General features: G+C 37.2%; 3 protein-coding genes across 4 annotated transcripts in view; all 3 read left to right on the forward strand.

Moving 5' to 3' along the window:
- Positions 1-252: 252 nt before the first annotated feature.
- Positions 253-3,508, forward strand: LOC145781276 (uncharacterized). Its single transcript, XM_082593053.1, has 4 exons — positions 253-1,163; positions 1,268-1,365; positions 2,160-2,394; positions 2,897-3,508. Exons 1-4 carry the CDS (start codon positions 1,048-1,050, stop codon positions 3,402-3,404), a joined length of 957 nt encoding a protein of 318 aa, XP_082449179.1. The 5' UTR covers positions 253-1,047; the 3' UTR covers positions 3,405-3,508.
- A 12,130-nt stretch (positions 3,509-15,638) lies between these two features.
- Positions 15,639-27,770, forward strand: part of LOC145781272 (transient-receptor-potential-like protein) — a 36,248-nt gene continuing 24,116 nt past the window's right edge. Inside the window, exons 1-4 of one of the 2 annotated variants that reach the window (XM_082593049.1) lie at positions 15,639-15,675; positions 16,584-16,704; positions 26,516-26,725; positions 27,414-27,524. In XM_082593049.1, coding sequence (XP_082449175.1) covers positions 26,654-26,725; positions 27,414-27,524 — 183 coding nt within the window. In that variant the 5' untranslated portion in view covers positions 15,639-15,675; positions 16,584-16,704; positions 26,516-26,653. Of the gene's footprint in view, positions 15,676-16,583; positions 16,705-26,026; positions 26,212-26,515; positions 26,726-27,413; positions 27,525-27,770 lie in introns of those variants that run through there. The other variant, XM_082593048.1, reaches the window with a different exon arrangement.
- On the forward strand, positions 22,566-25,016 carry LOC145781273 (zinc finger MYM-type protein 1-like). The gene is made up of 2 exons (XM_082593050.1): positions 22,566-24,168; positions 24,388-25,016. Exons 1-2 carry the CDS (start codon positions 22,644-22,646, stop codon positions 25,014-25,016), a joined length of 2,154 nt encoding a protein of 717 aa, XP_082449176.1. The 5' UTR covers positions 22,566-22,643.

Here is a 27,770-nt window from a genome sequence, read left to right on the forward strand (position 1 = left end):
GTTGTAAACCTCATTTTTTTTCTCGCTCTTCTCACTTTGCTTTTATCTATGACGGATTGAGATTCACCAACGAGATATAACACAATGAGTGGAAACTCACTCTTCTCTTAGTGTTTCTCTTTTATCTCTCTCGTTTCTCTACGTCGTTCGTTTCATGGTTCACTGCTTGCACATGGAAGGCTACAGACTGCGACCGTACGGGTGTACGGCGTGCTAAGAATGCACTAAAGCAAGGCTAAAGTGACGGCGAATACCACGAAGCAATTGGACTGTTCCGACCATAGTATTATTGTTAGGTGGTTTAAAAGTTTATTTTCGTTACCGCTTGTCTTTTCAGATTATTGTGTGAAATTTTGAAGTAGGTTAATCAGGATGTTACAGGTCAATAAGCAGGGTAAATACATAGGCTCTTGCTAACAACAATATTAAATTAGTATAGGGTAGCAAAGGTCTACGAAATACGATACAAAACGACTGACTGTAGGCTATATGGTTATCAAAGTTTATCTTATCCAGCTATAAACAACCAACTATGTGATGAAAAACATCCTCTATATGGAAAAACTGCTGCACAAACCCGGTTGAAATCAAGAAAAAGCTTCCTAACAGACGTTCAGCCACTAACCTCAACAAAAGAAGAAACAAGACTTAAGCAATGGAAACAACAATTCGAAAACGACCCATCATACACTGAAATGAAGATCCCACCATCAGAGTCCCTCCCCCCAGGAGCAAACGCTCCTTGGGCAAAGTGGAAAACATTAAATCGACTCCGAACCGGTGTTGGACGTACTAAGTCTGCAATGGTGGAGTGGGGCTACGACACGGGCCCTGCTGTATGTATCTGTGGCACCGAGCCCCAAACAGCGGACCACCTTCTTGTTTGCCCTCGGCTTGCCACCCGGTGCAGTAGGTGGGACCTGTCAGTGTACAACTCCGTTGCGGAAGAATGTGTCAATCTGTGGTGTATCAACAAACTTTAGAAGACTCGATAGAAGATAAACAACCAACAGGGCTAGAAGAAGTTTGGCTTTTTATAACAGTGCAATGGAAAACAGTTCTGATAATTTAACCGTCGAGTATCTTGTGGAAATAATCGAAGATGAAGAATTTCAAAGTATTCCCATTTCAACGAGCGCGTCTACAGTGCAACGTGAATTTGGGTAAGAAAGCGTTTCAAAGGACCTCGCACCTCTAATTAAATTGTGCAGTTGTGTGTTGAAAGCTGAATAAAATTGTTTGGATATATTATCCGGTATTTTTGCAGATGTCACTTATGTCCGAAAACTTACAAAACCAACGGGGGATTGCGTTTTCATGTCAAGTCAAAGCACGCTGGAAACACATGTAATAACACCAGAAAAGGTATGGTACTACAGTTCCGCATATTACCTGCCTGTAGACCGGCAAGACAACTTTATAGCCTGAATCGTCCATTTACACATTGTTTCTACGTCTGGCGACGACGGATCAACGTTAAAATCTGACTGCAGTCAGCCACTTGTGTGTAACAATTGCTGTGGTAGGCATATCCAGTCTGCCAAATTAAAACATATCGCAAATATTGCATCTATTCAACACCTGCCTACGTCGAATCGACGTAAAAAGGGGAAATTGTTAGACCACATTCCAGACGTCAAAATAGCAAAATGAGGCCCCTAATTTCTTGAAACGGAGGCCCATACCCCCTTCAGGTTGCAACTAAGACATCATATATCGCGTTTTCGTTTGCAGAGGGGGCATTGGTCCCCCTGACCCCCTCTCGGGAGCCCTGATTCTACTGAATAGCAGTAGAATCAGGGCTCATTACACCAATATATAATGGAAACATAAGCTACCGGGACGCATCTTTTGAAAATGTACCATTACATAGGTGTATAGAGGGAATGGACCAATCAAAGGGTTAGGGAAAAGGATAGTAATAATATAGTTGCTAAGATCGAGTTTTCGACCAACCAACATGGCGTAGAGAGTATGCTATTGGCCAGAAGACTGGAGGTCGTTGGTTTGAATCCTCTATTTTGGTTAAGATGTCTTTGATTTGGGAATTTGTAGACAAGTTTCCTTTTAGGAAACGTATTGTGGTACACTTTCAAAAGGTGCTACCGGGACATCCGCCACTACATGTAGTATTCATTACACACTTTGTATTTTTTTAGTGTCTGAATCAACAGTACAGAAGATGTGGTTACAAATTGGTGGTTCACTTGATAACTTCACTGATGCAGCTCTTCAATATTACATTCGTGCATTCGAATCCACCACAAATGGGAGCGAACTTTTTCACAAGTTTAGCTGTGATGCAATTGAAGTGATCCCAGGTTTATTTCACGGAAAACTTCAACGTATGGAAGCAGTGGAGCAAACAAGAAAATTGTTTGATGTGTTTCTGAGGTAAAAACCAAACATATAGTGGCATTTTCATTCTATACCGATGCTATAGCTTGTTTAACCAATGTAGCTTATCAACAGTGATTTACATTTATTTCAATCATGTCTGGTACGACGAACGACAGTTCTGCCAGATTTCAGAAACTGCCTTCAATGATTAGCCTAATATGCTTATCCAGTGATCTCGTGGGATTGCTGTTGACTGAGCCAATCCCAATCTCTCCGTCTTTTCTTCAAGTACGAAACTTGTCTTAATTCAGTCTGTATTTATTGGTCGATATCCAAAAACTTCATATAAAGTCGCCAAATAGATAACGCAATTGTCTATACCAGCCAGTAAATGAGACATACTCAAGATGCATAAAACGGGGCAAGATGCATATTTTAACTTTGCCTACATTACCGTAAAAAATAGCACAAATTTACGATTTGTATACCATTAAATACTCTTGCCAGCATCTATGTTCAATACACAAACATTAACGTTTTGAAATTTACATTTCAGAGATGAAAATAGCAAAGTTTCACAACAACAACAAACGACTAATACGGTGCTTACAACTGATGAAATACACATAATAGAATATATTGGGGGATACGTGTTACGAAAATTGAAGCGCAGTGCCACAGATGAACAACAAGGCATTTTGTCTAAACTAGAAAGTGACACCAGTTGCACAGCGGGTTCATCTATGATTGACACACTACAAAACGACGAATACGGAACATTACTGAAGCCAAGTTCTACTCTGATGAAAATTTTGCTGAGGCTGGAAGTGGATTTTCGAAAACATTTCAGCTTTTGTAATACAATGCAGACTGTGTTTAAGGAGATTGATATAAACAGTTTGTATTTATTAACCAACGACTGGGACATTGTGTCATATATTGTAAACCACATTTGCAAGCTATATTTTAAAATTCGTACCTATCAAAAAACGAAGATTTTAAAGCTCAAAGTCATTGGTGATGTTCAGAAAAACAACATCAGTCTGCGTAAAGCGTTACAGTAAAGACACTAATGTACGGAATATTGCTCGTTGTTTTACAATAAAATGTAAATGAAAGTACTTTATGTTATAGTGCTACGCCTTCCCATTGCTTTAGACTACGGTTTTTTTCATGGAACGTCATTTTTCATAAAGTACTTTTCATGGAGTGGCCGCTTTTAGCGAGCGCCGAATTAGTGTTGTGGGCAATACCAGTGATTTTACATCAAGGCTAGGCTACTGTGCAACAAACTTTACTCAGTCGAATTTTGTTAGGGCTGCACTAGAGTTTAATTTTAGGCTTCTGACAATAACATAATGTTAAATAATAGGTTGAAAATAGCCTAACATGTGGATAGCACCTTACTCATGGTACAAAACTATATTACTAATTAGCTAAGCACCTTATTAGGCGGTGAGATAGCTCAGTGGTAGAGCTCAACGCACATAAAATCGAAGGAACATCCCATCTAAAACTCTTGTGATGTCCGTTTAAACTACTGCGCAAGTGTCTGTAGTGAAGCGTGACGGCCGACACGTAAAACGGAGCAAAAAGAGGAGTTTCCACTCATTGTGTTATATCTCGTTGGATTCACTATCCGTTACAACTCCCGCATCTTTTAGAAATGATGAAGCAGTAAGTGCTGCAGACCTATCTGAAATACCAGTACGATCGCATGATTCAGCAAATACTACTAAACTGGAAGTAACCTTGCTTTTTCTGTGGTTTTCCGAGGCAAAACTGGGTTGATAATCAAAATCTTCGCAGCGTTCTTCATTGGATGACAAAGTTTCTGAGCTTGAATAAGAAGTTAAAGGTGTTTTAACCAAAGCGCTACTTGTGCCTGCTCCTGGGTCTTCACGTAAAGAACGGAATTGTTCTAATCTTGCGACTCTCCTCGGAAAACGTTTAAAATTAGATTTTGTGGCCGATTTATCATGTTTATCAATCACCACTATGCGAGTTGTTCTTTGATCAAGAAGGAACTGTTGTTCTGTAACAGGGACACGATTTTCCTGCGGACAAGTAGGCTACATTGCAGAAAATTGGAACACTTTGGCTACAACAACCGATTTCAAATATTTTTACTTTGCAGATTCTTTCATTTGGTCCAAATTTTGCAGAAAATTCAGGCCCGCCTCTAGAAATTGACTTCAAACGGTTATTCATTTTTTTTTTGTAACTTTTTATCATAAATATGTAGGCCTACTGATGTTCGTACTTCATTCGTATCACCCTGCATACTTAATGGACAGAACATAAATAAGCGTACAGCGTTAACACCATCTCGCCCTTTTGCGACAAGTTTGTTTATTGAGCAATGACAAAATAGCATCTCAAATTGGTGAAAATTCAGCATTTTGGTCGTCGATGCGGGGGCAGTAAACCTTAAGCTTCGAACATGCCTTTACATAGGAAAGTTCTGATAACATCCCACTTACAATTTATAACTAGCCAGTAGAAAAATTATAAAAAAAATGATGTCAAAACGGAAAGTGAAATTTACTATTTTTTTTTCAAAAAAATGAAAGTTTGACCCCCTGCGGGGGCAGAAGATACACCCCCAAACTGATGAAATTTTGCACACGTAATTTTTTCATGTATGTGCCACTTTTTATGACTATAGCCGTTTATGAATTTCGAAAAAAAGTCAAAAACGGCCCACCCTGGTGCGCATTGAGCGTAACATGGAATCCCTCTATTTGGCTATTGCAGCATATCTTTCAAATCTTAACAAATAACTATCTAACTCATCTTTTTCCCCAACAAATGATGGCATATCTGGACGTCTAACTTGCACCACAATAACATCTCGAACATTATCGTTAGTAGAATTAGATCGCTCACCATTGTCCAGTTTTTGTCCTTATAAATCAAGCCTTAACTTTTCCAATTCATATTGCGTTCTTCTTTCTTCAGCTTCTGCTTTGCATTGTGCCCGTTTCTCTTCAGCTTCTGCTTCGGGTTGTGCTCGTTTCTATTCTGCTTCGCGTTGCGCCCGTTTCTCTTCAGCTTGAAGTTGTGCCCGTTTCTCTTCAGCTTCAAGTTCTGCTTTCCTTATTTCACGAGCAGCTCTTCTTCTCTTTCGTCAGCTTCTTGCTGAGCTTTTTGGTCCATTATCTTGTGATACTCTTCCATCACAAACTGAGACTTCTCATTGCCACTCAGCCCCATTCGTTCAGCCATGCTCCGTAAGTTTTCGATCATCTCATTTTTGATGGTATCTGCTGTTTTGACAGCTTGTTGTTGATATATTGTTCTTTCGGTTGTATTCGTTATCCCGGACGAGCCCCCAGAATGTCACGACTTCTTTCTATATCTTACCAGGAAAGAGACTTGGAAAGGTTCAATGACGTAGTTTAATGGGATATTACCTAAAGGCAGTCAATTAAATGTCGAATAGTTCTACTAGTGAAATGATATATGAAAATTCTTGAAGGACTTTAACGAAGTTCACTCACAGTTTCTCATGAAACTCTAACTTCGATCACAATTCATATCAGCACCAACTCTCACCTACTTGTATTCAATTACTTCAACTCTCAATCAACAATAATCTCTGCATCTCTTACCCACTACCACAACAACAACAATCTGCAAATCATAATGAATCATAATAATACATTTACGCAAATTACACCACTATTTATAGCAGGTTTGTAACGGTGGCAAAAATTCTATTAATTTAGATAAATTTATAGAAACATTAAATCAGCATATAGATTACTAACTTCTGATCCTGTGTGCCAACATATATAGCCTATAGTTCATGACATAACTTCGTTAATGTCATTAACAGTAAGTGCGTCGCGAGTTCAGAAAATTCTTCTAAGTGTGTTGTTTCGAAACTTATGAAACATTTGATTCCACAACGAGATGCAATAGTACCAAATTTACGTCATAAGTAAAGTAGACAACCGGAAACAGACATTGCCGTCGGCTGCAGCGTGGGTCAGGTGTACGTCGGAAGGCGTACACCGATGCATAGCGCTCAAGTCCGGTTTCCCGCAATGCAGGATAAAGATATGAAAAACAAACAAATATACCTAAATTTCAGATAACAATATTTCAGATAATATTTTTAGAGGTCAGCGACCGCTTCAAAGCACCAAAAGGGGTTCGCCAAGACAAGAAGTTTGTAAACCACTGATCTAAAGTAGTCAAGGTCAATAGTCAGTTTATCATTCCATGCCGCAAAAGCATTTTTGATTAGGCCTTTGTGATTATCTGTCTTGACCTAACCATAATTTTGTAATGTTCCAGAATCCAGAGATAGGCAAAAAACAGATGACCAGTGCAAACATTAATGAAAAGTCTTCTCTGAGTATCAACATTTGTGTTTTTATTAGGCTATTGATATACCTAATAAATTATATACCTATATACCTCAATACCGATTATACAGGCTACCAATACCGATATACCTCAATTTTAAGGATTTTTTTAGAAACTTACTTCCGCTCGAAAGGATGCAATAAAAGGAACCATGAAATTGGAAGTTGCCTCAAGATGGGAAATAGTTTTCTGGGTCATTGAGCTCGCACTCAAGCCCGATTAGATTTTTTGTAAGTAATAATTGTATGATTGCAGTCCTTTCTTGTATTTCCTGAAAGTAGCCTACGTTTCCAATTCCCAGTGTCCTGTTGATTGAAATGAAAAAAGGATAAAAGGCATTGTCAAAGAAACCAACATGCAGGTTGTGCAGTATCAAGGAGTAACGAGAGCTCAGGCTGGGGTTGAGAGTCCGGAAGCCCTAAAGATGGAATATTTTGAGCTTGAGGATTGTCGACTGCTTATATATTCAATTTCTGCGATGCAGGGACTTTTTGAAAATGTAGGCTATTTTTTGGATAAAAAATAGTTTGATTACTATTAATAAACACTGTCCTTGGTAAATACTAAATTAAATACTTTCAATAAAAGAAAAACAATTTCACTTCTTTCTGTCAAAGAAACATAGTCCCATTATTGTATCGATGATATTTCCAAAGCATTATCACTTTCGTTTACTAATAATCAAAAAAGCACCGCCTTTTGTTTGATGGTTTTATTTTGTCTTGATCACAATTTTGAGAAGTCTGATTTTAGTTTCTCTTTTTTTAAATGTATATTTATGAGTTTATAATGTTCATTTTCTGATCTGTTGGAATTTTTAGCAATTTTTTTTATTAACACAGTAGGCTAAATGCTACATCCAGAAAGGGGTCATTACTTTTACGACCATTTTTGTTGGCCTTAACGGCTAATGGAATTTACTCGCTCACGTTTTCACCAACACAAGTCAATTCTCAATAAATAAAATTAACCAATATATTGAGTTTCGCTTTCAGCAGCATGATCGTTGCTTACTTCACAATGTATATATTAACGACCTGTTTATGCCTGATGCTGTGAGTTTGCTGTGGTAATAGCGAATTGCAGTCATGTGCTATGACGAAATGTGTGCTATGATGCTACGAAGTAAAATTAAACAAATACAAATTAACCCTAATGGGATAAAAGCGGAAATGTCATTATTTAAATTTTAAATCAATATACAGTATTTCATTAAAATGTTCGTGTTTTGATGTAATTCCAAAAAAAAAATTGACGAGTTTTTATGAGACGAGTGGTTTCGTATTATATTTGACTCATTGGTGAGATGTTTGCAAGTAGCTTCCCAGACAGCAAAATCACACATTTTTACGTTGATTCAACGTCTGTATTGTGTGAAGAAGAGCGGACTAATTTTACTAAACCGGTGATACATTGGCGAGAGGATAAAATATAAAAACATATGTTGACATAGGCCTATTGTTGAACGTAGCCTAACTTTGAGTATGGCATCAGAACATTAGAACATTTTGGACTGTAAATTACAACTATATGAGCAGGAAAGCAACAAATTAAAGGATTATGAGCAGGAAAGCAACAACAAATTACCTTCAAACGCGATAACTAGTAGGGGAGACTCAGGTAAGTTGGCCCAGCAAAATGCAAAATTAAATTTGTGAGCTAATAACAAAACATATGTTAAAGCAAATGCTATTGAAGAGTGGAGAATTTGTCACTCTAGAAGTTGACATATTCTTGCATCAAACCAACATTCGTAGGTAGGCTATATAATTTTTCAAGTTTTTTCGAAAAAAATAAAATGGACCATCTTGCCTTCCTGTGCGGGTAATTTGGCTCACCATGGAAGATAAGTTGGCCACGTGGCCAACATGCCCATCTACGGTAGGGGAGACTGGGGTTTGTTGGAACATTTTCTAGAAAAGTCCACGTAACTAAAGAACCCTTTGCAATTCAAAGTAAAATTTTCTCAATAACCTTGACTAACCTGTTGTCTAACACTGTAATAAAGAAAAATTCACCACACATTAAAACATTTCTCATGAATTTAATTTTACCAACAGCAGTCAAATGTTCCAACAAACCCCGGTGCTGGGGTTTGTTGGAACATCACACAGGGTTTGTTGGAACATTACTTTTTCTTTACAAATACTTCACAAAAAGCAGTATATTAGTGTATTTTAAATAAAAAATGTGGAAAGGTTTATTATGTTTCACTTAAGGTAGAATAGTATATGTAAAATGATGGATTACCATGGCTTTTGCAAACAAAAAATTTTTTTTAGTCCAAACTGTTTGAAATGAAAAAAATAATATAGCTTGTTTATGATGATGGTCTAAGAAAATGATATCACAAGCATTAGTACACAACCACAAACAGCACTGAATTTAACAAATTTATTGGAGATTATATCTAGCTAAATCCACAGAAAACACAAATTTTTCTTGGCGACGCTTAGTGCCTTTCAGATTGGAAGGTTTCAGTAACTTAAAGACAATGTCACAAAGGTGATGAGTGAAATCAGAATTGTCACTATTTTTGGAACAAATGTAGGACATTCATCAAGCATTTCGGATTGCCCACAGCATCGTAAGAATCGAATAGTCACATCACTATCATCAAAAACATCAATAATTTTCCCAACAAAGTGCTGTAAACGCTTCGAAGTGTTGAATTTGACAAGAACAAATTCTCCTTCTTGAATGTCAGATAGTTTACTCTTGGAAAGATAAACATAGGTGGAATTGAATTTCCAATTGCACTTATTGCACAACACAATGTGACAAGCTGTCCTCGTTCTGCATAAACAATAGCGCCTACTTGTTTTACACCAGATGGAGCCACAACCTTAAAGGGCTTTTGCACAGTAGTGCAACCTGTTTCATCCAGGTTCCATATTTTGTAAGGTGTGAAAGAATCCCTGTCTATTACAGAGGAGAGGTTATTAAAAAATGTTGGCACATTGTGTAGACTAAAGCTGGTTGCACGGCTTAAATGATGTACTTTCTGGTGTTCGCAACGATAGATTTGGATGCCTCTTCATAAATCCTTGCAACCAGTCACATCCAGCTGACTTGCCTTGGTCCCAAGAGCCTGGAAACTTCAGGCCAAGCTCCTTGGCATAATCATATGCCAGCTTTTTAACTTCTTTAGTTGACAAGCCATAATATAAAGCTGATGCTTTTAAAAGATAATTCATTAACTCAGCTTCTTGAACAGCAGTAAAAACATTTCTGTTATTGAAACATCCATAATGAGGTAAATTTACTTCATCCGGATTACTATTTGCAGATGATAATTTCTGTCGATGCTTCAAGCAATACCTCCTTAATGTCACATGAGGAATATCATATACTGTTTTGCAACAGTTTGACATAGTCTTTTTTGGATTAATGCTTCCATCATCGCCCTTTCCATAACATCTGTTGGCATTGTAGCACATTGTGTTTTTCGCTTATAAGTACGCATACTGATTATCAATTTAAGAAAGAAATTTTCTATAATTGTTGACAACTAAAAAGTATAATATTGTAATAAACAAGTTGTTAGATATGTATTATTGAAATCATTGGTCATTGAAAAAGACAAGTTTATGCACAAACACAAATTTCACTTAATTGAGGTTATTAAAACATGTTCTAACTAACCCCATGAGAGATGTTCCAACAAACCCCATAAGCTAAACTGAAATAAATAAGTTAAATTTGCAAATCTGGTCACAATTAAGCAAACTTTTTTTGTACTTTGCAACAGCTCTACCTTCGTAGGTAACACAAACAAAAACTTTTTTTTATTATCTCCCTTTTTCCTTCAGGTAGGCAAACTTTTTGGGCGGTACCCAAATTTACTTTTAGCCATCAAAAACAAACAAACACTTTTCCAGTGAGATCTCCTGGAAGGTTTGGTCAAAGAAAATCACAGCAGCAGCATTTCAGTGTTTCCAGTCGTAAAATAAAAAAAAATTTCTGTAAAATATTTTCGGGGTGCAAAAAAAAGCAATGTTCTAACAAACCCCATGTTCCAACAAACCCCAGTCTCCCCTATATTAAACAGTGGAAAAGTTCTCTTTTTCCTCAATTTTATTTTCTTTTTAAATATTTCTTGGTTTTATAGAGGCATAGGATTTATTTTATAATATAATCTACTATTATAATGCAGTATTTTACCTCAGTAAACTTTTTTTTACATGAGTAGGCTACACCAAATACGCTTTTGAAAATAATGAAGATTGTATTAAATATCATGTAGTTGGAACGGCATGCCTTTATTCCTACCGATCTGGTCACCTTAACGATACTGTTAGAAAGTAGGACCTTGTTTGCAATAGGCTACAAACCCCATTTTTGCATGGGTACCAATATCGGAACATTTTTTAATGTATCTCCGAAACGAGGTAGGCTACGTTTTAGACCGTCGTTTGAGAAGTGGTTGCATATTTTTCTTTGACTCACACCATTCTTCAACATCTTTAGCCCCTCTTCATGCACCTGCTGAGACACATTTCAGCGACTGGTTTTCTTGATATAATTACTTATCATTATTCTATTATTACCATATGGGTTAGAAATAAGTTGTCGTAATTTGACTAAGTTGGCGCAATTGATGTTAGGAAATGTATTATTGTTATTAATCGTTTAATGCCGATGTAAAGCCGCGATTTACTTACTTTTGGATACTTGATGATAAGCTACTTCAATCTTGCAAAAATAAGTTATCGTATTAATTAGTCAATTATATATTATCATTCTATATAATACCTCATAAAGGAAAGTTGGCCATGATGGCCAACGTACCCACCCACAAAATGGGCCAACTTCCCTGCATGGCAGCCATATTGTAAAAACTAAAATTTATGTCAAACTACCGAGCTTTTAACAACGGCTTCACTATTAAAGTGAACCTTAATAACTACTCTAGCGTTGCACTCACCAAATAATAGGCTAACCTTCCTTATATCGCGAGAAAAAACCCACTCGACATCTAAAAAATTCCAAAATCCAAAAATTTTAAAAATCGTAATTTTGCATACAAAAATTGTGCTCACATGTTTATACTGCTTGCTAGATCCTCCCAACCTGGTCATAAGGTAGTTTCAATAGCACTTTCTCAGTATGCGTATGATGCGTAACAATAACTATTGTACTTAAAAAATTATTTAGAGTGGGCCAACTTGCCCATTGGGCCAACTTACCTGAGTCTCCCCTACAGTAGCTTCCGTTTCATTGAAGTGGTCACTCATTGCTGCAGCTCTGTCGCAAATCTTCACTTCAAAGTCTATATTAGTCCACGACCAACCTTTTCAAATCAAGGTCTGTTTCAGTAAGGTTAGATATTGAAGCAATTTAAAAACCACAATTGGTTGCATCTTCATCAATACAATTCACATGCACTGACAGTAGCAGTGTGATATCAATCAGATACGTCCTTAGTGGGCTTTTTAGTTGACATTTCATGTGACCGATCTCATGATGACCTGCACGCGTCTTCGTCGTTTTTTTTTCTCTTAGCTAGGCTGCTGGCTCTACTCATTCCAAGTTTAGCAATCTTAGTCGAGTGTTTCAAAATTTTTGCGTAATGATAGTCAGGGCCTCCAAGAGCCCTGCCGGGCCCCGGTGCAGATGTTGCTGCCGGGCCCCCCACCGCGACATGTCGCATGATATCTCACCAATCACAATCAAAATTTGCGGTGCGCGTTTTTACAAAGGATAAATTAGGTTAAAGTATTAACACTCCATTATTTCACAAACAATGCACTATTGTAAATATAACTTTAAATTCACAGATAGGCTACACACTAGTTATACACAAAGATAAAATACTGTAAAATGCTAAAACACTACATAGTGTAAATATAGCCTCAATCCTCAACAGCGTTGTCAGATATGGAATTCTGCCCTAATTTGAGGAAAAGTTTATAGCTGTTGAAAACAAAAACTTGTATTTTGGAAATTGTTTTTAGTCCTGGGCAAAGATTAAAACCCTAACCTTTCCTAACTCTAACCCTTCCTAACTTTAATCCTAACTCTGGCAACACCTGATTGTAACCATGGCAACAAGTGGGTAAAATCAGCCATTTCGAAGATAAAAATTGCAATACTATCCCAAATGGCTGAAATGGCATTGCATATGTGTGCATACAGCTTTACATTAACATACAATACCATTTCTGACCTTGAAATCTGCAAAGACTAGGGGAGCAAACTGAGGATGAATGGATTGCCATTGTTCATGACATTAAGAAATACCAACTTCATATAAGAAATACCAACTTCAAAATATAAAAAAGCATTTTATGCAAAATTGACCTTAACACGCAAATTTAAACATTTTATCGGCCCCCTGAACGCAAAAAAATGAACATTTTGTTGTTCTAAAAAAGGGCATACCCATGAGGGGGCCCAATCAAAATACAAAACCAATATAAAAAACAATATTTTATGCAAAATCGACCTGAGCACGCAAATCTAAACATTTTGTCGGGCCCCCCTAAACTCAAAAATTGAAAATTCTGTAATTTTAAAAAAGGGCATAGCCTAGGCTACCCATAAGGGGGCCCCAGTCGACATACGGAACTAATATAAAAACAATATTTTATGCATTATGCAAAATCGTTGAAATCAATCTTTTTATCGCGTGAATTTAGACATTTTGTCGGGCCCCCTTGAACTCACCGGGCCCCGGTGCAATGCACCGGTTGTCCCCCCCTCTTGTGGGCCCTGATGATAGTTACAGAAATGGCAAGTAGGGTAATTGTGATTATTGACAATCTAATCACATCATCACTGCCTGTAGTACATTTTTAGAATTTTTTTTTGTTTTGAAGTTTTCCACAACACGTTATTTTGGTGTATAGGCTAAATGGCAATACAGTTGTAGTAAGCAATACTAGGCCAGCAGTGCTACCCGAATTTTTTCATACCACGTACCGGCAAAGCTCTTACTGTCATTTGACGTACCGATCAAACATTTTAATAAAAATTACTAAAAAAAAACTTGCAAAACAAACACTCAAGCAGTGTTCCCTCTGAGGTGCGCAATAACGCCAGACCATTTAGGCAAAGTGATTTGATTTCAGCACACTTATAGGCTGAACATACAATCTATTGGCTGCTGCGCCTGGATGTAACAACGTGATCTGTAGCGGCCTCAAACGCAAGAAGAAGAATATGCTACAAAGATTTAAACACAAAACAAGGCTTGTTTAACTTTTACGGAACGTATTTGTGATGTATTGAAGTAGCCTACAGTAAACTTGCTTGAACACTATTAAAGTCTCAATCAAAAATCATTATCAGGGTCAAAAAACGAGTGAATAAAATAGGATGCAAGCCGCCAGATATCAACATATTTTCATATTTTTTCATTCTGTACTTCAAATTTTATACTGTCTATTCTTTCTTACAAGATTTTTTTGGTCGAAGCTAGGTGCCTCTAGTTTTTGTTTCTAGGCCTAAACCATAAACCCCACTGAGTGATCTGCCTTGACTAAAAGAACATAAATAATTAGTCTTTCCGCTTCGTTGTGTGAGCCTCTGGGGTCGAAGGTCTGTCCCTTTACCATCCCAGAACGATGTTCGCAGACTACACTGGAAGGCTGCTAGATAGCAGCCAGCCTTTTGTTTCATCATCGCAGACCTTTCACTCCACTAGGCGAGCTGAAGACGTTGCAGTCGTTGATGATGTTTTCTGCAATATGTTCCTTCGCTCCACAATCACAAGAGGAGAAAGATCATTTTTTCCCAATGATGCGTGGTTGAGTCCGACGCCTACACAAACTCTTGAAGTCCGACGCCCGTACGGAGACGGTTGAGGCGCACCCACGTCTGTCTTTGTAGTGTCAGGCCAATGAGGCGTGTGTCGGTGTTGGGGATGAACAAATTAAGAGTCTAGTGGTACTTGACTTCCATTCAAAATTCCATTTATTGTATCCCAATTAGCTGCAGAGATGTCTTGTAGCCTACATTAGTTTTGTTGTTGATCAGAAGTTGAGCGGCTTCACGAATGGGTGTCTTGATTTCCGTCGACTTGGGGGGTGCTCGTTTGAAGAAGAGACCTTGTAGATGTGAAGATTGTTTGGCTCCAATGCCCGTTGTCCGAGAGAATGAGTTGACGACAGTGAAATGAAAAGTGTCTAATCACAAGAAAGGCATGAAAGCAAATTTCTTTGAGTCATTGCTGAGAACAACTCCACACACGACATAGTCTATTGCAATTTCGACACACTAGCATCATCTGTTGCTATTTTGCAAATTTTAGAAAAAGTCAAATTGTAAGATGTGGCCTATCTTATTGTAAAAAAAGAGTTGAACAAGTTTTTAACACCAATAGCCTACTTTGGCACTTCCAATATCAATCTAAGTTGTATATCACTCTAACAGCATAAAAAACTACTGCACCGGAATTATGTCGAGAAAAAAAAAACAACCTAAGCGTGGTGTAAAGCGCAGTTTGATCAATAGCCTACCAAGCAATACATTTCATTTTTGAAGTAGGCCTAATTGCGTAGCGGCAGTCAACTGCCAGCGTACCGCCATCGGTAAGCATACTACAGTTTGAGTAGCCCTGTACTGGGCTACACACGTATGCTACATTGCTGAAACATCAAAAGACCGTGAATCAATTATGACAACAAATTATTGTGATCGTGTTGTGCGCTCAAGTTTTTTCTTACACCAAAATATCAATTTGTTTAGTCAGTCCAATATAGCGATGATCGGTCTCCACTCAGCATTGCCATCTTTATTGAAACGTTCTGTTTGGGAAAATACTTGTGTGGGCCAATTAACTACCTTCACTATTCATCAGCATTAAAATGTTTTGTTGCTCAATATTGCACTCGAAGATTCCGTTTTACAGAGGTTCCGGAACAAGATAACAAAAGGGAAAGCGATTGACGCAATACAAAACAAAGCTTGTCAGCCACGTCATATCCTAAAGTACGGATGTTGGCCTAAAATCAGGTGGGTTGGAAAATTTCGGTTTTTACGTAGAGAAGAACTTAGTAGTTTTCATGCGTAGGCCTAATGCGTTTTTGAGTTTAAATACGTTAAACTGATCAATGTGTACAGATAGTGACACTTACTTTTTTATAGAGGATGAAGAAAGTGATTTCTAGAAAACAACAGTAGCTTAAATGTATTCTGGAAGATGGTAACTTTCGTATTAGTTGAAGAAACGCTTAAAAATTGAAAATAGTGATTGAGTTAACTGTTAGCCCGCAGAAGAATTTCAAAGCTGGTATTGCAAATGGATGACAGAAAAAATATCCCGACAGATTTATCTGAAAAAAAATCAGTTTCTGTTGAACAGACACAGCATTTGGTAATGCCATCAGAATGTAAGCCGCAAGAAAAAAGGGAATTAAAAAGCAACGCTGCTTTCAAATATCACGAAAAGCTTGTTAGATTTACTGATGAAGGTAAAATTTTCTAATAGAATAAAGATGATTACTTTGCAGTGTAGATATCAACAACCTGTTTTAGCCTGATGCTGCGAGTTCGCTGTGGTAATAGCGAAATGCACTAACTTTTGGAACACAGCTCCCCAGTCATGTGCTATAACGATTGGTGTTGAAGTCAGGGAGTCGTTGTTTTATGAGGCGTTTTTGTTTGGCTTGAGGCTGCTGAGTTTTCGCGCTGCTGTCTTGAATGCTGTCTGTTGAAGCGAAATTCAATTTATTGAATAAAGATGATATTTTAAGTCTGCCTGCTGCATCACCAAAACCTATTAAGCTACATCTCAAAAAACAAATCAATCTTTTTTACAATGATTCAATATCTTCAGACGTTAAATTAATGTTAGTACACGCGGCGTCGAGCGCACAGTTTGAAAACCACTGATGTAAATTAACACAATTTCAATGTTTCAGAACTTCCACATAAAGAACAATATAGAACCTCAAGAAGACGTAAAGCAATTTTGTCCAAGAATGCTTCACTGGCAATAAAAAGAGGATGGAATATTCGCCACAAATTAGCTGAGATAGAACGGTATGTGCTGTTGTTCATTTTACGTCGTATGTATCGAAAAGTTATCAATCAAATAGACCTTGAAAAAATCAGGCCGTCTGTGCAAGCGATCAAAAATTTTAATACAAAGTTAAATATAGCTTTACCATTTGATATATGATTAAATATGGATATATGCATGCTACACATATCAACAGCAAACGTGCTTCCAAAAAACATATAAGTAGGTTTTGACATCAATGAGGCATCTCTCTCTCTGTAGGTATCATGGCTGATACAGCCCTCGATGTACAATGATGTTCCAGTTTGATCGATCTCGTGCGTCTTGCCAAATTTTAGTAGGGTTCTAATGAGGCATAGGGTTCAATCTAGGGTTCAATTCAATTCTAGGGTTCATCTAGGGTTCAATGAGGCATAGGCAATGTCTAAGCCTACCATGTTTTTATAACTAAAAAAGGGCACAATTTTGATCAAATTTATAAACAGCTAGGCCTAGCCTACTTGTTGCGTTACGTCGTCTATAGATTATAAGAGAGCAATAAATATGATGGGCTAATTTCGTCCATTAAATTAATCAGTAAAACTTAATGAAGATGGAGTTTTAGCAGCAAAAAAACACAAAAGCTGAAACACATGAATAATTTGACCTTTTTAAATAAAATATTTTCGTTAACAATATCTCAAAACTTTTTTATGTAAGCTAATAATAACAATATCTTGCTTTTGATCGTTGCGGTTGGGTTGAAAAAAAAAAAGTTCTTCTTTGGCGTCATAGCTGCGGGTTTATGATGAAGTAAGATTGCACATCTTTTAAGAGTTAGTTTAAACATTCAATGGCCTAAAATTTAAACGTGTATGATTTTCTCCATCTCTCATGTGCCATAATTTTGAAATATATCATAGCACTTTTTTCAAGAATTTTTCTTTTACAAATGACCAAACAGAAAATAAAGGAGAAAAATTACGAGAGTGCAATGAACTAATTTTAACATCTTCAAGTTTTTGTGAACAGGTTCTGGTTTGTTTTATCGGTAAAGCGTCTCTCAAGGCTGTCGAAGAACACTTGTACGCTACGTTCAGGGAGCTTGTCTGCTGAGTTTTCCTATCCCTTTCCAGCAGACCTATATATTACCATCACCAACTTTCTATTACTTGCCATTGAGATCCATCGAACTGAGATTGACAGTAGAATTTCACATAACCTTCCATACCACACTAAATAAGTGAACATAACGTCATGGGCAGTGGCGTACGCAGGATTTTCTCAAGGGGGGGGGGGCATTGAGAGTAGCGTAGCCAGGAATTTTGAAAGAGGGGGCTTTGACGACCGGCGGGCGAAGCCCGACGGCGATTTCGCTTAAGACGACACCCAGCGGCGGGGGGTTTGGGGGGCCTCCCCCAGAAAATTTTGAAAAATTACTTTGAATTTGGTGCATTCTGAGAGCATTTTCAACAAAAATGTGGGTATGAATATTCCTGTAAAATGGTGCTGTCAGGTGGCATAGCAAAAGGATAACATCATGTTTTCTTCGACATTTTTCGGAAATAAAGCTAAGTCTCTATGTTTTCTTGTTGTTAATTCCTGGCTGAGATGTTTAAAATGTTTGGTATTGGCAAAACTCGCTCTTTTAATGCAGTTTTGTTTAAAATTAGGCAAGTTTTTTTTAGACTGAAAGCATCATTCCCGAGCATAAAGAGACTGAAAGCATCATTCTCAATATCGTGACGTCACACGCGTGCCAAAGGGGGGGTTGTAACCCCCAACCCCCTCCCCCCCTTGGCTACGCCACTGGCCATTGATATCCCAGACGTCTTCATGATATCCCAGTATGGTTTTAGTTTAGACTATCCATTTCTCTCACTAATCACTATAATAGGCTTACAGAACACTATTCTACATTGGCATACCTGGGGTGGGGTAGGTGGATTGGGCCATGTATTTCGTATTGGCTTAGTCTATAAAACAACATTGTTACAGTGATTGCTTTGACAGAGCAATGCAAAACATATTTAATGCCTTAATCTACGTCGTTAACTACTAAACCATTTTTAAGGGGGGGGGGCATGGCCCAATGCCCCCCCCCCCCTGCGTACGCCACTGGTCATGGGCATCCGGACAACATCTCACATAATAATGTTATGTTGTTTTTTTTTCACTCTGCAACTGCTAAGGTCTTTTAGCGCCAGGCATCATTTTTAATTTTGTATCGGATTTAGAATGTAATCACATTATTACCCGACTTATTCTCACTGCGTTATGCAAGAAAGAACACAATCAGCACCGATTTTAACGTCTACTCTTAAGTTTGACCCGACCTAGAATCGATTTCAGATCTATACTTGCACTATAGCCGAAGGCGAAATCCTTCGGTCACTGAGCTGGTTTGGTATCTTACACAATAATAATAATGTAAAGGTTTTATTTATTGTCGCTCTACAACAGCTGAGGTATTTTAGCAGCAGAGCTCATTTTTAATTTTATTAGGTTTACGATGTCATCAGAATATTACCCGACTTGTTTTCACTGTGTTTTGCAAGAAGAACACATTCAGTACCGTTTTTAAAGTCTTCAGTTTGACTTAACCTGGAATCGATCTCTGAAGCCAAAGGCAAAACCTCTGGGCCACTGAGCTTGTAGGCATCTCACATCAAACCGAACTGGAAAAAACAAAACGGGGTTGTCTTTTATTGGGAAAGTTATTTCCTACAGGTAAAAAACCTAATGAATAATTACGCGATGCGTGAACACAATCAACTAATTTATGCCAAGAGCTAACAACTGGCACGTGGCTCTGGCACTGCGCATGAGGCAAGCGAGCCTCCTGATTCCTGAATAACCGTACTGAGAATCTTTTTTCAAGCTGTATGAATGATTGAGCGTGTTATAGTTAAGCCACAAAAAAAAACGAAGACACTTGGGTGTCATGGATGGCACTGGGATGAAAAAAGACTTTTCTTTAAAAAAAGGACGACAGGTCTTTCGAAAATAGGGCGTGTGGTAATCCTAACCACACCGGTAATCCTAACCACACCACACAGGTGCAGTCTCGTTGAAATAGCAACTTTTTTTACATGTGTTATTTCCCCTATTTTCACGTGTAAATATCTATATAGCATTAATAAACAAGAAATGAAACTAGGCTGTGCTCAAAGCAATTCTTACTTCAGGTTTGTTTGACACTTGGTTTGCCAGCGTTTTGAGCTATGTTTTGGAAATCCTTGTTTGCTGTTGTTCCCATGTCAACAAAAAAAGTGTTGTTAAAGTACTGATGCCAAATTTTGACACAACCTGTTGGACCGAAAATTAGCAATACAGCAGGCTGGTTTGGGTCATTATGACTTCAAGTGGCGAAAAATAACTTTACGATATCACGAGATGTCTCGAGGTTGGCACTGAACATCCAAAATATGAAACATGTTTTCCAGATAAACATGAAATCTAAACTTGTCAAAAGATTTTTCACAAAGTTATCATATGATTAGCCTTTGGTTACAAAGAATTGCGTGCTGATTATGTGCTTTATATCGTCCTGTATCCATCACAGATAGCCCTCTTGCGTTGTTTTCAATACTGTTCGATAGACAACGTGTTTATCGCTGTCAATTCTTGCTACAATTGGCTATCGAGAAACATACAAACTTATGCGTTTTTGTTGAATTTCTTTGTTTTGTACAGCAGTGCCAGTTCGAAAATACTCAACGACTTCTACTTAGAGATAGTGGCGTCGGGAGCCGTAGCAGACATCCAAGTGCTATTCAAACATTGCAAAGGCAATTACTCGTTGATATTAGACAAAAACTATGTGGATCAAAACCAGTGGCGTATATTCAGGGTGTGCAAGGTGTGCACTGCACACCCCAAGAAATCCAGAAAAAAAGAAAATTTCCATCGGTTGTCGATGTTCTTTACTTTTCTGATATTCTAACATCTTGCTGCATGCTGATTGCTTTCTTTTCAATTGCAAAACTCGTCCCCTTCTAATTTTAATACTCCAACGTTTGAGGTCATTGCCTTTAATTTTTTTCGGTCATTACCTTTAAGCTGGGTGTGCACTGACACCTTGGCGAGTGCTATTTAAAATAAACAATTAAGAAAAATGACGTCACAAGGCAGCTAAAACAGCAATGGTTTTAGTTCAGCTAGGGTGTGCACTCGCTGATTTGCACACCTTGGCGCGTCATTGGGGGAATCCCAGGCAATAGCAAGTTTTAGCTTGTTGGATTAGACTTAGAGTTTGAGCTATGGTTTGAGGTGATCAGAGTTGGAAACAAGATAAGATAAAATGTTTTTTATGCTCCAAGTGCCAGTAAATTAGGACTAGCTTGTCTGAATCTGCAACAAAGCTTATGGCAACAGCCAATATCATTGATGCACCATTCTAAAACAACATATCTAATCGTTTTGTAATTGGAGTGTTTGTATGTTACTGGTATTGTACCGTACCTTATTGCTGAAACACCTTAATTATGTAGCAAGTGCCAGCTGACTCAAAGTCGCTTTCTGTGTCTCCTGGTTTGTCTCACATTAATTATTGCCTATGTTTGGTTCGTCTTGGGTGTACCACCGGTACGGTATATAATATATATATTAAAATGTGAAGCCAATGAACAAAATGATACCGGTAGGCTACTGATAATAAAAAAATTGGCTAGTGGCTAAAGCTGCGTTTATACTACATGCGTTTTTACTGCGACAAATCGCATCGCTCGATACATTCCACGCGAGTGTATTGGAGCGCTTAGACTGCGTGCGTCTTGTCTGCGGTGACGTGCGGTTTGGCGCAGACATTTGGATGGGCTTTGACGTACCGTAACGCAATGCATCCTAGTATACGTCAGTCTAAGGTAGCCTATGTTTGTGAAAAGACGTCAAAGTAAGCTACTTTGATGTGAGGTAATGGCAGAAAAATAGCTTTCTACTGCAAAAGTAAGTTATTAGGCAGATTTTAGCCAGAAATAAAGGCCTTTTGCAAATGTTTTATTGTATTTTTAGTCAAAGTGGATGCCTCCTAGAATTCAAGGCAATTTTGTTTGCCAAACTTAACTCTTGTTTCATTCATCTAGCTCTACGCCATAGTTTGAACTGCATTTTTTTAAATGCATTGTTAGCTTTCAAGCCAGTGATGATTTTGCAGCAATCTTGATCACCATCTTTACTGTGGCAAGCCTAGGAAATTTACCGGTACCAGTAGGTATGTACAAAATGAAAATCAATCAATCATTGGTTTATTTTTTGGTATTACAGTATATGTACTGAACTGAGAGAGGAAGGAAGCAAAAGATCTTATATGAGGTCAGCTTCCATCCTGTTAATATGTTACAGGAGATGTTACCAATAAAAATTAGTTTAAAAAAAAGAAGTTTGATGCATACCGGTACTGTTTAATACATAGGTAGCCTACCGTACTTGAATATCAAGTGAGTACTTGAATATCGAGTTACTAGTTAATGTATTTTCAAATTGTGAGGAAAATGATCATCTGAAATGCACCAACTACCAGACCTATCATACTGTTAAGTTTGTAAAAAAAATATTCTCTTATATTATTCTTATATAAAAACATACATACGTACTAGTCAGAGAACATTGCATAGATATAGACAACAACATACAGCTGCTGTATTCACTATCTGCAAATGGACATAAACATCATAATGGCATACTTAGATAGGAAATTGTACTTTGTGGACAAAAAAATAATTTCTTTTTAAAGTTGCCCATATCACTATGAACATAAGAACTATATTTATGTGAATCCCTGTTGATGACAAATTGATGTTTTTTCAGATAGAGCTGCTGTGGAGATGCATTGACTCGTATAAACTTTAAATCCTTGACTTCCAAGATCATCGGTGCAAAGTGCTGTACCAGGATAAAGAATTTGAACTAGTCCTATCGTTTGTACACTCTACAAGTATAGTAATTTCAATAATATTAATAAATTCATAAACAGTTCAATATGGCAATTTCTATATCATCATTGTTGGAAAAATCATTTTCATCACGATCATTTGATGAAAAGCTTACCATTGTAGAGAAAGGAAAACCAAAACCCGTCATGCCAAATTTAAAAACAAACAAGTGCAAACAAGGAACAAAAACAACAGTGCGCACATTTTCTACATCCAGATTTGAAGAAATATCTTGGCTGACTGGTTGCAATATAAAGAACAAGTTGTTTTGTTGGCCTTGTATTCTGTTTTGTACTGAGTCTTCAATTTGGAATAAATTGGGTTACTTTGATCTCAATCATTTGACTGCCGCTGTGCGAAAACACGAGACCTCAAAAAGACACCTTGAAGCTTTCTTCGCTTTAAGTACTTTTGGACGACAACGAATAGATACTGCTTTAAGTAATCAGAGGTTAGAAGAAGTGTCTCGTCATAATGAGAATGTAAGAGCAAACAGAGAAGTTTTGAGAACTCTGATCAATGCAACTTGCTTCTTAGCAAAGCAAGAGCTACCTTTTAGAGGACATGATGAGTCTGAAACATCCAACAATCGAGGAAATTACATTGAGCTTCTTGACTACACAAGAGGGTATGATGCAGTGCTGAATGGCCATCTTCAAGCAGCCACAGTGTTTAAAGGAACTTCTCCAGCTGTTCAAAATAGTTTAATTAAAGCCATTGCTGATGTTATGCTTGACACGATCAAAGAACAAATCGATGAAGCAAACTTTGTTTCTATCATTCTTGATGAAACATCAGATATTTCGACGAAGTCACAACTTTCGACAGTAGTTCGGTATGTACACAAAGGAAAAGTTTATGAAAGATATTTGGGTTTCACTGACGTAAGTGCAGATCGTACTGCAGTTGGATTGATGGAGCATGTTGAGAAAGTTGTGAAAGATTTCACACTGGAAGAAAAATTGGTTGGACAAACCTACGATGGAGCAAGTGTAATGAGTGGACAGCTGAGTGGATTGCAAAAGCGAGTTTTAGATAAGTACCCAAAGGCCTTGTTTGTTCATTGTCATGCTCATGTTTTGAATTTAGTTCTTCAACAAGGCCTTCAAAGTATTCGACAGTGCCGCATATTTTTAAAAACTCTTTCTGGCTTAGCTGCTTTTTTTACTAAATCTTCAAAACGTACCCATGCTTTAAAGGAATTTGTGCAGCGTAGATTGCCAACAGTTGCTCCAACAAGATGGAATTTCACCTCACGTTTATCTAGCACTGTCAAAGAATACAGATCTCAACTTAGTTTATTTTTTAATAGCATTGTGGAATCTGAGAATTGGGACAATGATGATGTGGTGAAAGCAAGAGGATTTTTGAATTTTTTGGAAGAACCTCAAACAGTTTTTTTGTTGCATGTGTTTGCTCAAATTTTTGGACTGACTGATGTTTTGTATGATATTCTACAATGCAAATCTTTTGATGTCATGTATTGTAAAGATAAAATTGATGAAATCCGTGTCAAGCTCCTTGAGGAAAGAAATACTGGTTTCAACTGTATTTGGGATTCAGCTACTTCAGGTCAGAAAACTGTTATATATATACAAGATTTAGACTAAACTGCGATTACCGTACTGATAATGTATATTATACATTTTAAAACTGACTACCTCTCCTTATATTATTATTAGGTAGGCTGTAAGTAAACTAGGTACTTACCCTGTATGTTTAGTTTGAGACAACATGCTTTTGTTTAGATTGACACAGTCACCCCAGTAAGATTTTCCATTTTTATTTCAGACTCAAGTGATGATGGTCCATCCAGGCGTCCAAGACGTAATCAAGATTTTGATAATGAAACTAATAAAGTCATTTATTCATTGCTCTATCAGGATATAATCGACAGTGTTTGTTGTCAGATCGATCAAAGATTTACTGCTGTCACAAAATTCGAGTTTTTTCAACTGCTGTGCTGTGACAAGTTTCCTGAATTCAAAAAAGAATTCCCTGACCATTTAATGACAAAATTACAAGATATATATGGAGGAATTTTCGATTATTCTCGGCTTAAATCTGAACTTCAAGTTGTGTACTCGCTGCCAGAATTTTCGCAACAAACTGTTCAAAACATGTATGAGTATGTTCATCAAAACTCTTTAAGTTCTGGCTTCAACGAATTGTTTAACTTAACGCAGCTCGTACTTAGTATTCCCAGCACTACAGCATCGGCAGAACGAAGCTTCTCAGCTCTAAAGAGAATACATACCTGCTTGCGTTCCACACAAGGACAAGAAAGACTGAGCTCGCTCAGCTTGCTTTCAATAGAGAAGGAACTTTTGCTAGAACTGAAGCAAAAGCAAGCTTTCTACGACGATGTAATTCAAAAATTTATTGCACAAACAAGAAGAATCGAATTATGCTATAGATGAATTTTCCTTCTGTAGTCGAGGTGTTAAACATTTTCGTTTTTACTAAGTAGTACGGCGGATAAAAGTACAGCCGACCAACATAGCAATCGACTTTCTTGTTTATTACACTGGTCAACACAACTTTTCTTGCTTGGAGTTTTTTAATGGATTTAGGGTAACTTTGAGGTGCCGAATCTGACCTCAGTTTTTCCTGTCACGTCAGGTTCGTGAGATATGATAACAGCAAATTGTTACTTTTGTTAAAAGTGGAAGATTTGACGTTGCGTTTATTGCACATACACATTGTGCTATATCCAGAAATCCAGGTCATGTAGTACATAAGTAGCTGAAATACACCCACCCACTATAATTTTGATACCAATTTGTTTTCTAAGCAACATTATTAACCATCCAGTAGTAACAAGTCAAAAGGGAGGCTAAAAGTATAACTGACCCCACCCCCGTCAATGTTTTGCATGAAATCACAAAGATTTAAACAGGCTTATGGCAATGCTTGTTCAGTAACCTTATTTAAGCTGTTTTGGCCTATCTAACACTAACCTTTCGTTATAGCACTGCATATGTTGGTGGTAAACGCAACGCCAAATCTTCCACTTTTGACAAAAGTAGCAATTTGCTGTTATCATATCTCACAAACCTGACGTGATGGGATAAATCTGAGGTCAGATTCGGATTCAGCACCCCAAAGTTACCTTAAATCAGTTCTCAAAGCCTATGCAAAAAAAAATGTTTTTTTTGTTGACCAGTGTTATCGAGTTGCTTTGCTATTGTTTTTTATTTTAACTTTCACCTGTTTGTTTTTAATTCGCTTGTACATTTCTCAAGGTGTTGCAACTGAACTGAAGTATGTGACTTTAGAAATGCAACTTAATGTTTGATATTAAGTCTCATTCAATAGGCGCTGTCAAATACATATCTATTTTGTATTCTTCTCCATTCCGACAACATTAGTTTTGTCAATTGTGTTCATGTTCAGAATTTGTGCTGAAAATGCTCTCAAAACGCACCAAATTCAATGTTAAATTTAAAAATTTTCTGGGGGAGGCCCCCCAGACCCCCCGCTGTTGCTTTGCCGTCAGTGAACACCCTGTCAAAGTGGTCACGGTACGCCACTGATCAAAACGAGAAAAACGCTTTGAGACTTGCTATCGAAAATAACAACATTGCCATGATTGAATTTCTTTTGAAAAGTGGGGTAAGCTCGATATTCGCAGTAAATTTTCATTTTATGTATATTGCAGATTTAAGTAATTCCTGATGAGGACACACGCACGTGTTCAAAACGTTTGAGTTATTATGTTATAATCTTTTGTGTGTAAAACATTATGTTAAAAAACTCGCTAAGATTACTTTGTTTTGTTTGTTTACGGTTCAACAAAGCAAACTCTCTACCAAGGCTTTAAAATTCACAGCAATCTTTTAAAATAAAACTTTTCAGAGCATCAAGCCAAAAGGTAACATTTTTTTTTATTTTGAAAATAATAATTTATTGCTTTTAGGTTGGTATTAAAGACAACCTGTATCACGCCATACAACAAGATTTCACCAAAGGAGTAAAGCTAATCTTGAACCAGTTTCCCAGCAAAGATTCTTGCATCCAAGCTGGAAACAGTTATTTCGCTGCTGGAACAACCCCAATGATTTTAGCTGCTTGCAATAATAATTTTGAGATATTAAAGTTGCTCTACAGCTACAACCACAGATTGGAGGTATTTTTTGTTTCAGACCATATGCTTTGAATGTGATGTAGTTTGGGGCGGATCCACCACGTAGTTTTAAGGACGAGGGGCAATTTTAACTTAACACAATAAGTTTTAGGTCTACATTAATCTGACCTTGCAAATACACCGTAAATAAAAGTACTTTTCTGTGTTTTTGGGCGAGATCGCCCCAATCGCCCCCTCTGAATCCGCCCATGAATGTAGTGACGTACTCAGAATGGAAACTTCAGGGGCAGAAAACAATTTTTGGCGGACAAATATCTTTAATGGCTACAGAGAAATATATTTCAAACATAAGTACTGAATATAGTCTAACGGTAAGCTTTTTAAGTATTTTTCTGACATAGTTATACTGTACACTGTACAGTTCCATAATGTTATATGGTATACAAATGAATCTAGATTTTAGACGTTGTCTGCCATGCTAAATTATAAAAATATGAAATGTTGTAAAATACCTGACCTACAATAGCGCTTACATAATACACATAATATTATCATGGATAAGCCTACAAACAAGTTAGTTTTTGTTTACTTAGATATATTGTATAAGTGATTTTCTTAAATGGTTTTTGTACATGAAATCAGATTTTATAAATTGTATGGAGTTTCTTTATTACATCACAACATATGGTGTACTGTAGATCATTGAATAATATGAAAAAATGTTATTAAGGAAAAATTGTGCTGGTGGGAGAGTACCCATTTCACTTTGGAAGCAGTTGCTAAACAGAAGATGCTAATTAAAGCACACGCAAGTCCTGCATACATTAGCTTGATTTGTGAGGTGATAAAGTTTAAAAACCACATTTAGCCAATGTGTATAAATCTAATTTGAAGTTTTTCACTTACTTTGATTAAATTTTATTGAAAATTTTTTTCTGAACACTTTGAATACATCAGCGTCGCATGGAATACTAAGTGAAAGCTAAATTAGGCCTAATTAAAAATTAAAAACTATAATAAACCGTTTGCAGTATCCAAGCTCAGTGCCCTATATATTAATAAATTAGTTTCAATTTTTGTCATATTT

The sequence above is a fragment of the Aplidium turbinatum genome, chromosome 12 (genome assembly GCF_918807975.1).
Source record: "Aplidium turbinatum chromosome 12, kaAplTurb1.1, whole genome shotgun sequence".
In the NCBI taxonomy this organism is placed as follows: domain Eukaryota; kingdom Metazoa; phylum Chordata; class Ascidiacea; order Aplousobranchia; family Polyclinidae; genus Aplidium; species Aplidium turbinatum.

Bases quoted from the DNA above. Each gene is read 5' to 3' on its own strand.
- LOC145781276 (XM_082593053.1), top strand. From the start codon at position 1,048: ATGGAAAACAGTTCTGATAATTTAACCGTCGAGTATCTTGTGGAAATA. The intron at 1,366-2,159 runs GTATGGTACTAC...GTATTTTTTTAG, and splicing joins ATGTAATAACACCAGAAAAG to TGTCTGAATCAACAGTACAG. The intron at 2,395-2,896 runs GTAAAAACCAAA...TTTACATTTCAG, and splicing joins TTGTTTGATGTGTTTCTGAG to AGATGAAAATAGCAAAGTTT.
- LOC145781273 (XM_082593050.1), top strand. From the start codon at position 22,644: ATGGCAATTTCTATATCATCATTGTTGGAAAAATCATTTTCATCACGA. The intron at 24,169-24,387 runs GTCAGAAAACTG...TTTTTATTTCAG, and splicing joins TTGGGATTCAGCTACTTCAG to ACTCAAGTGATGATGGTCCA.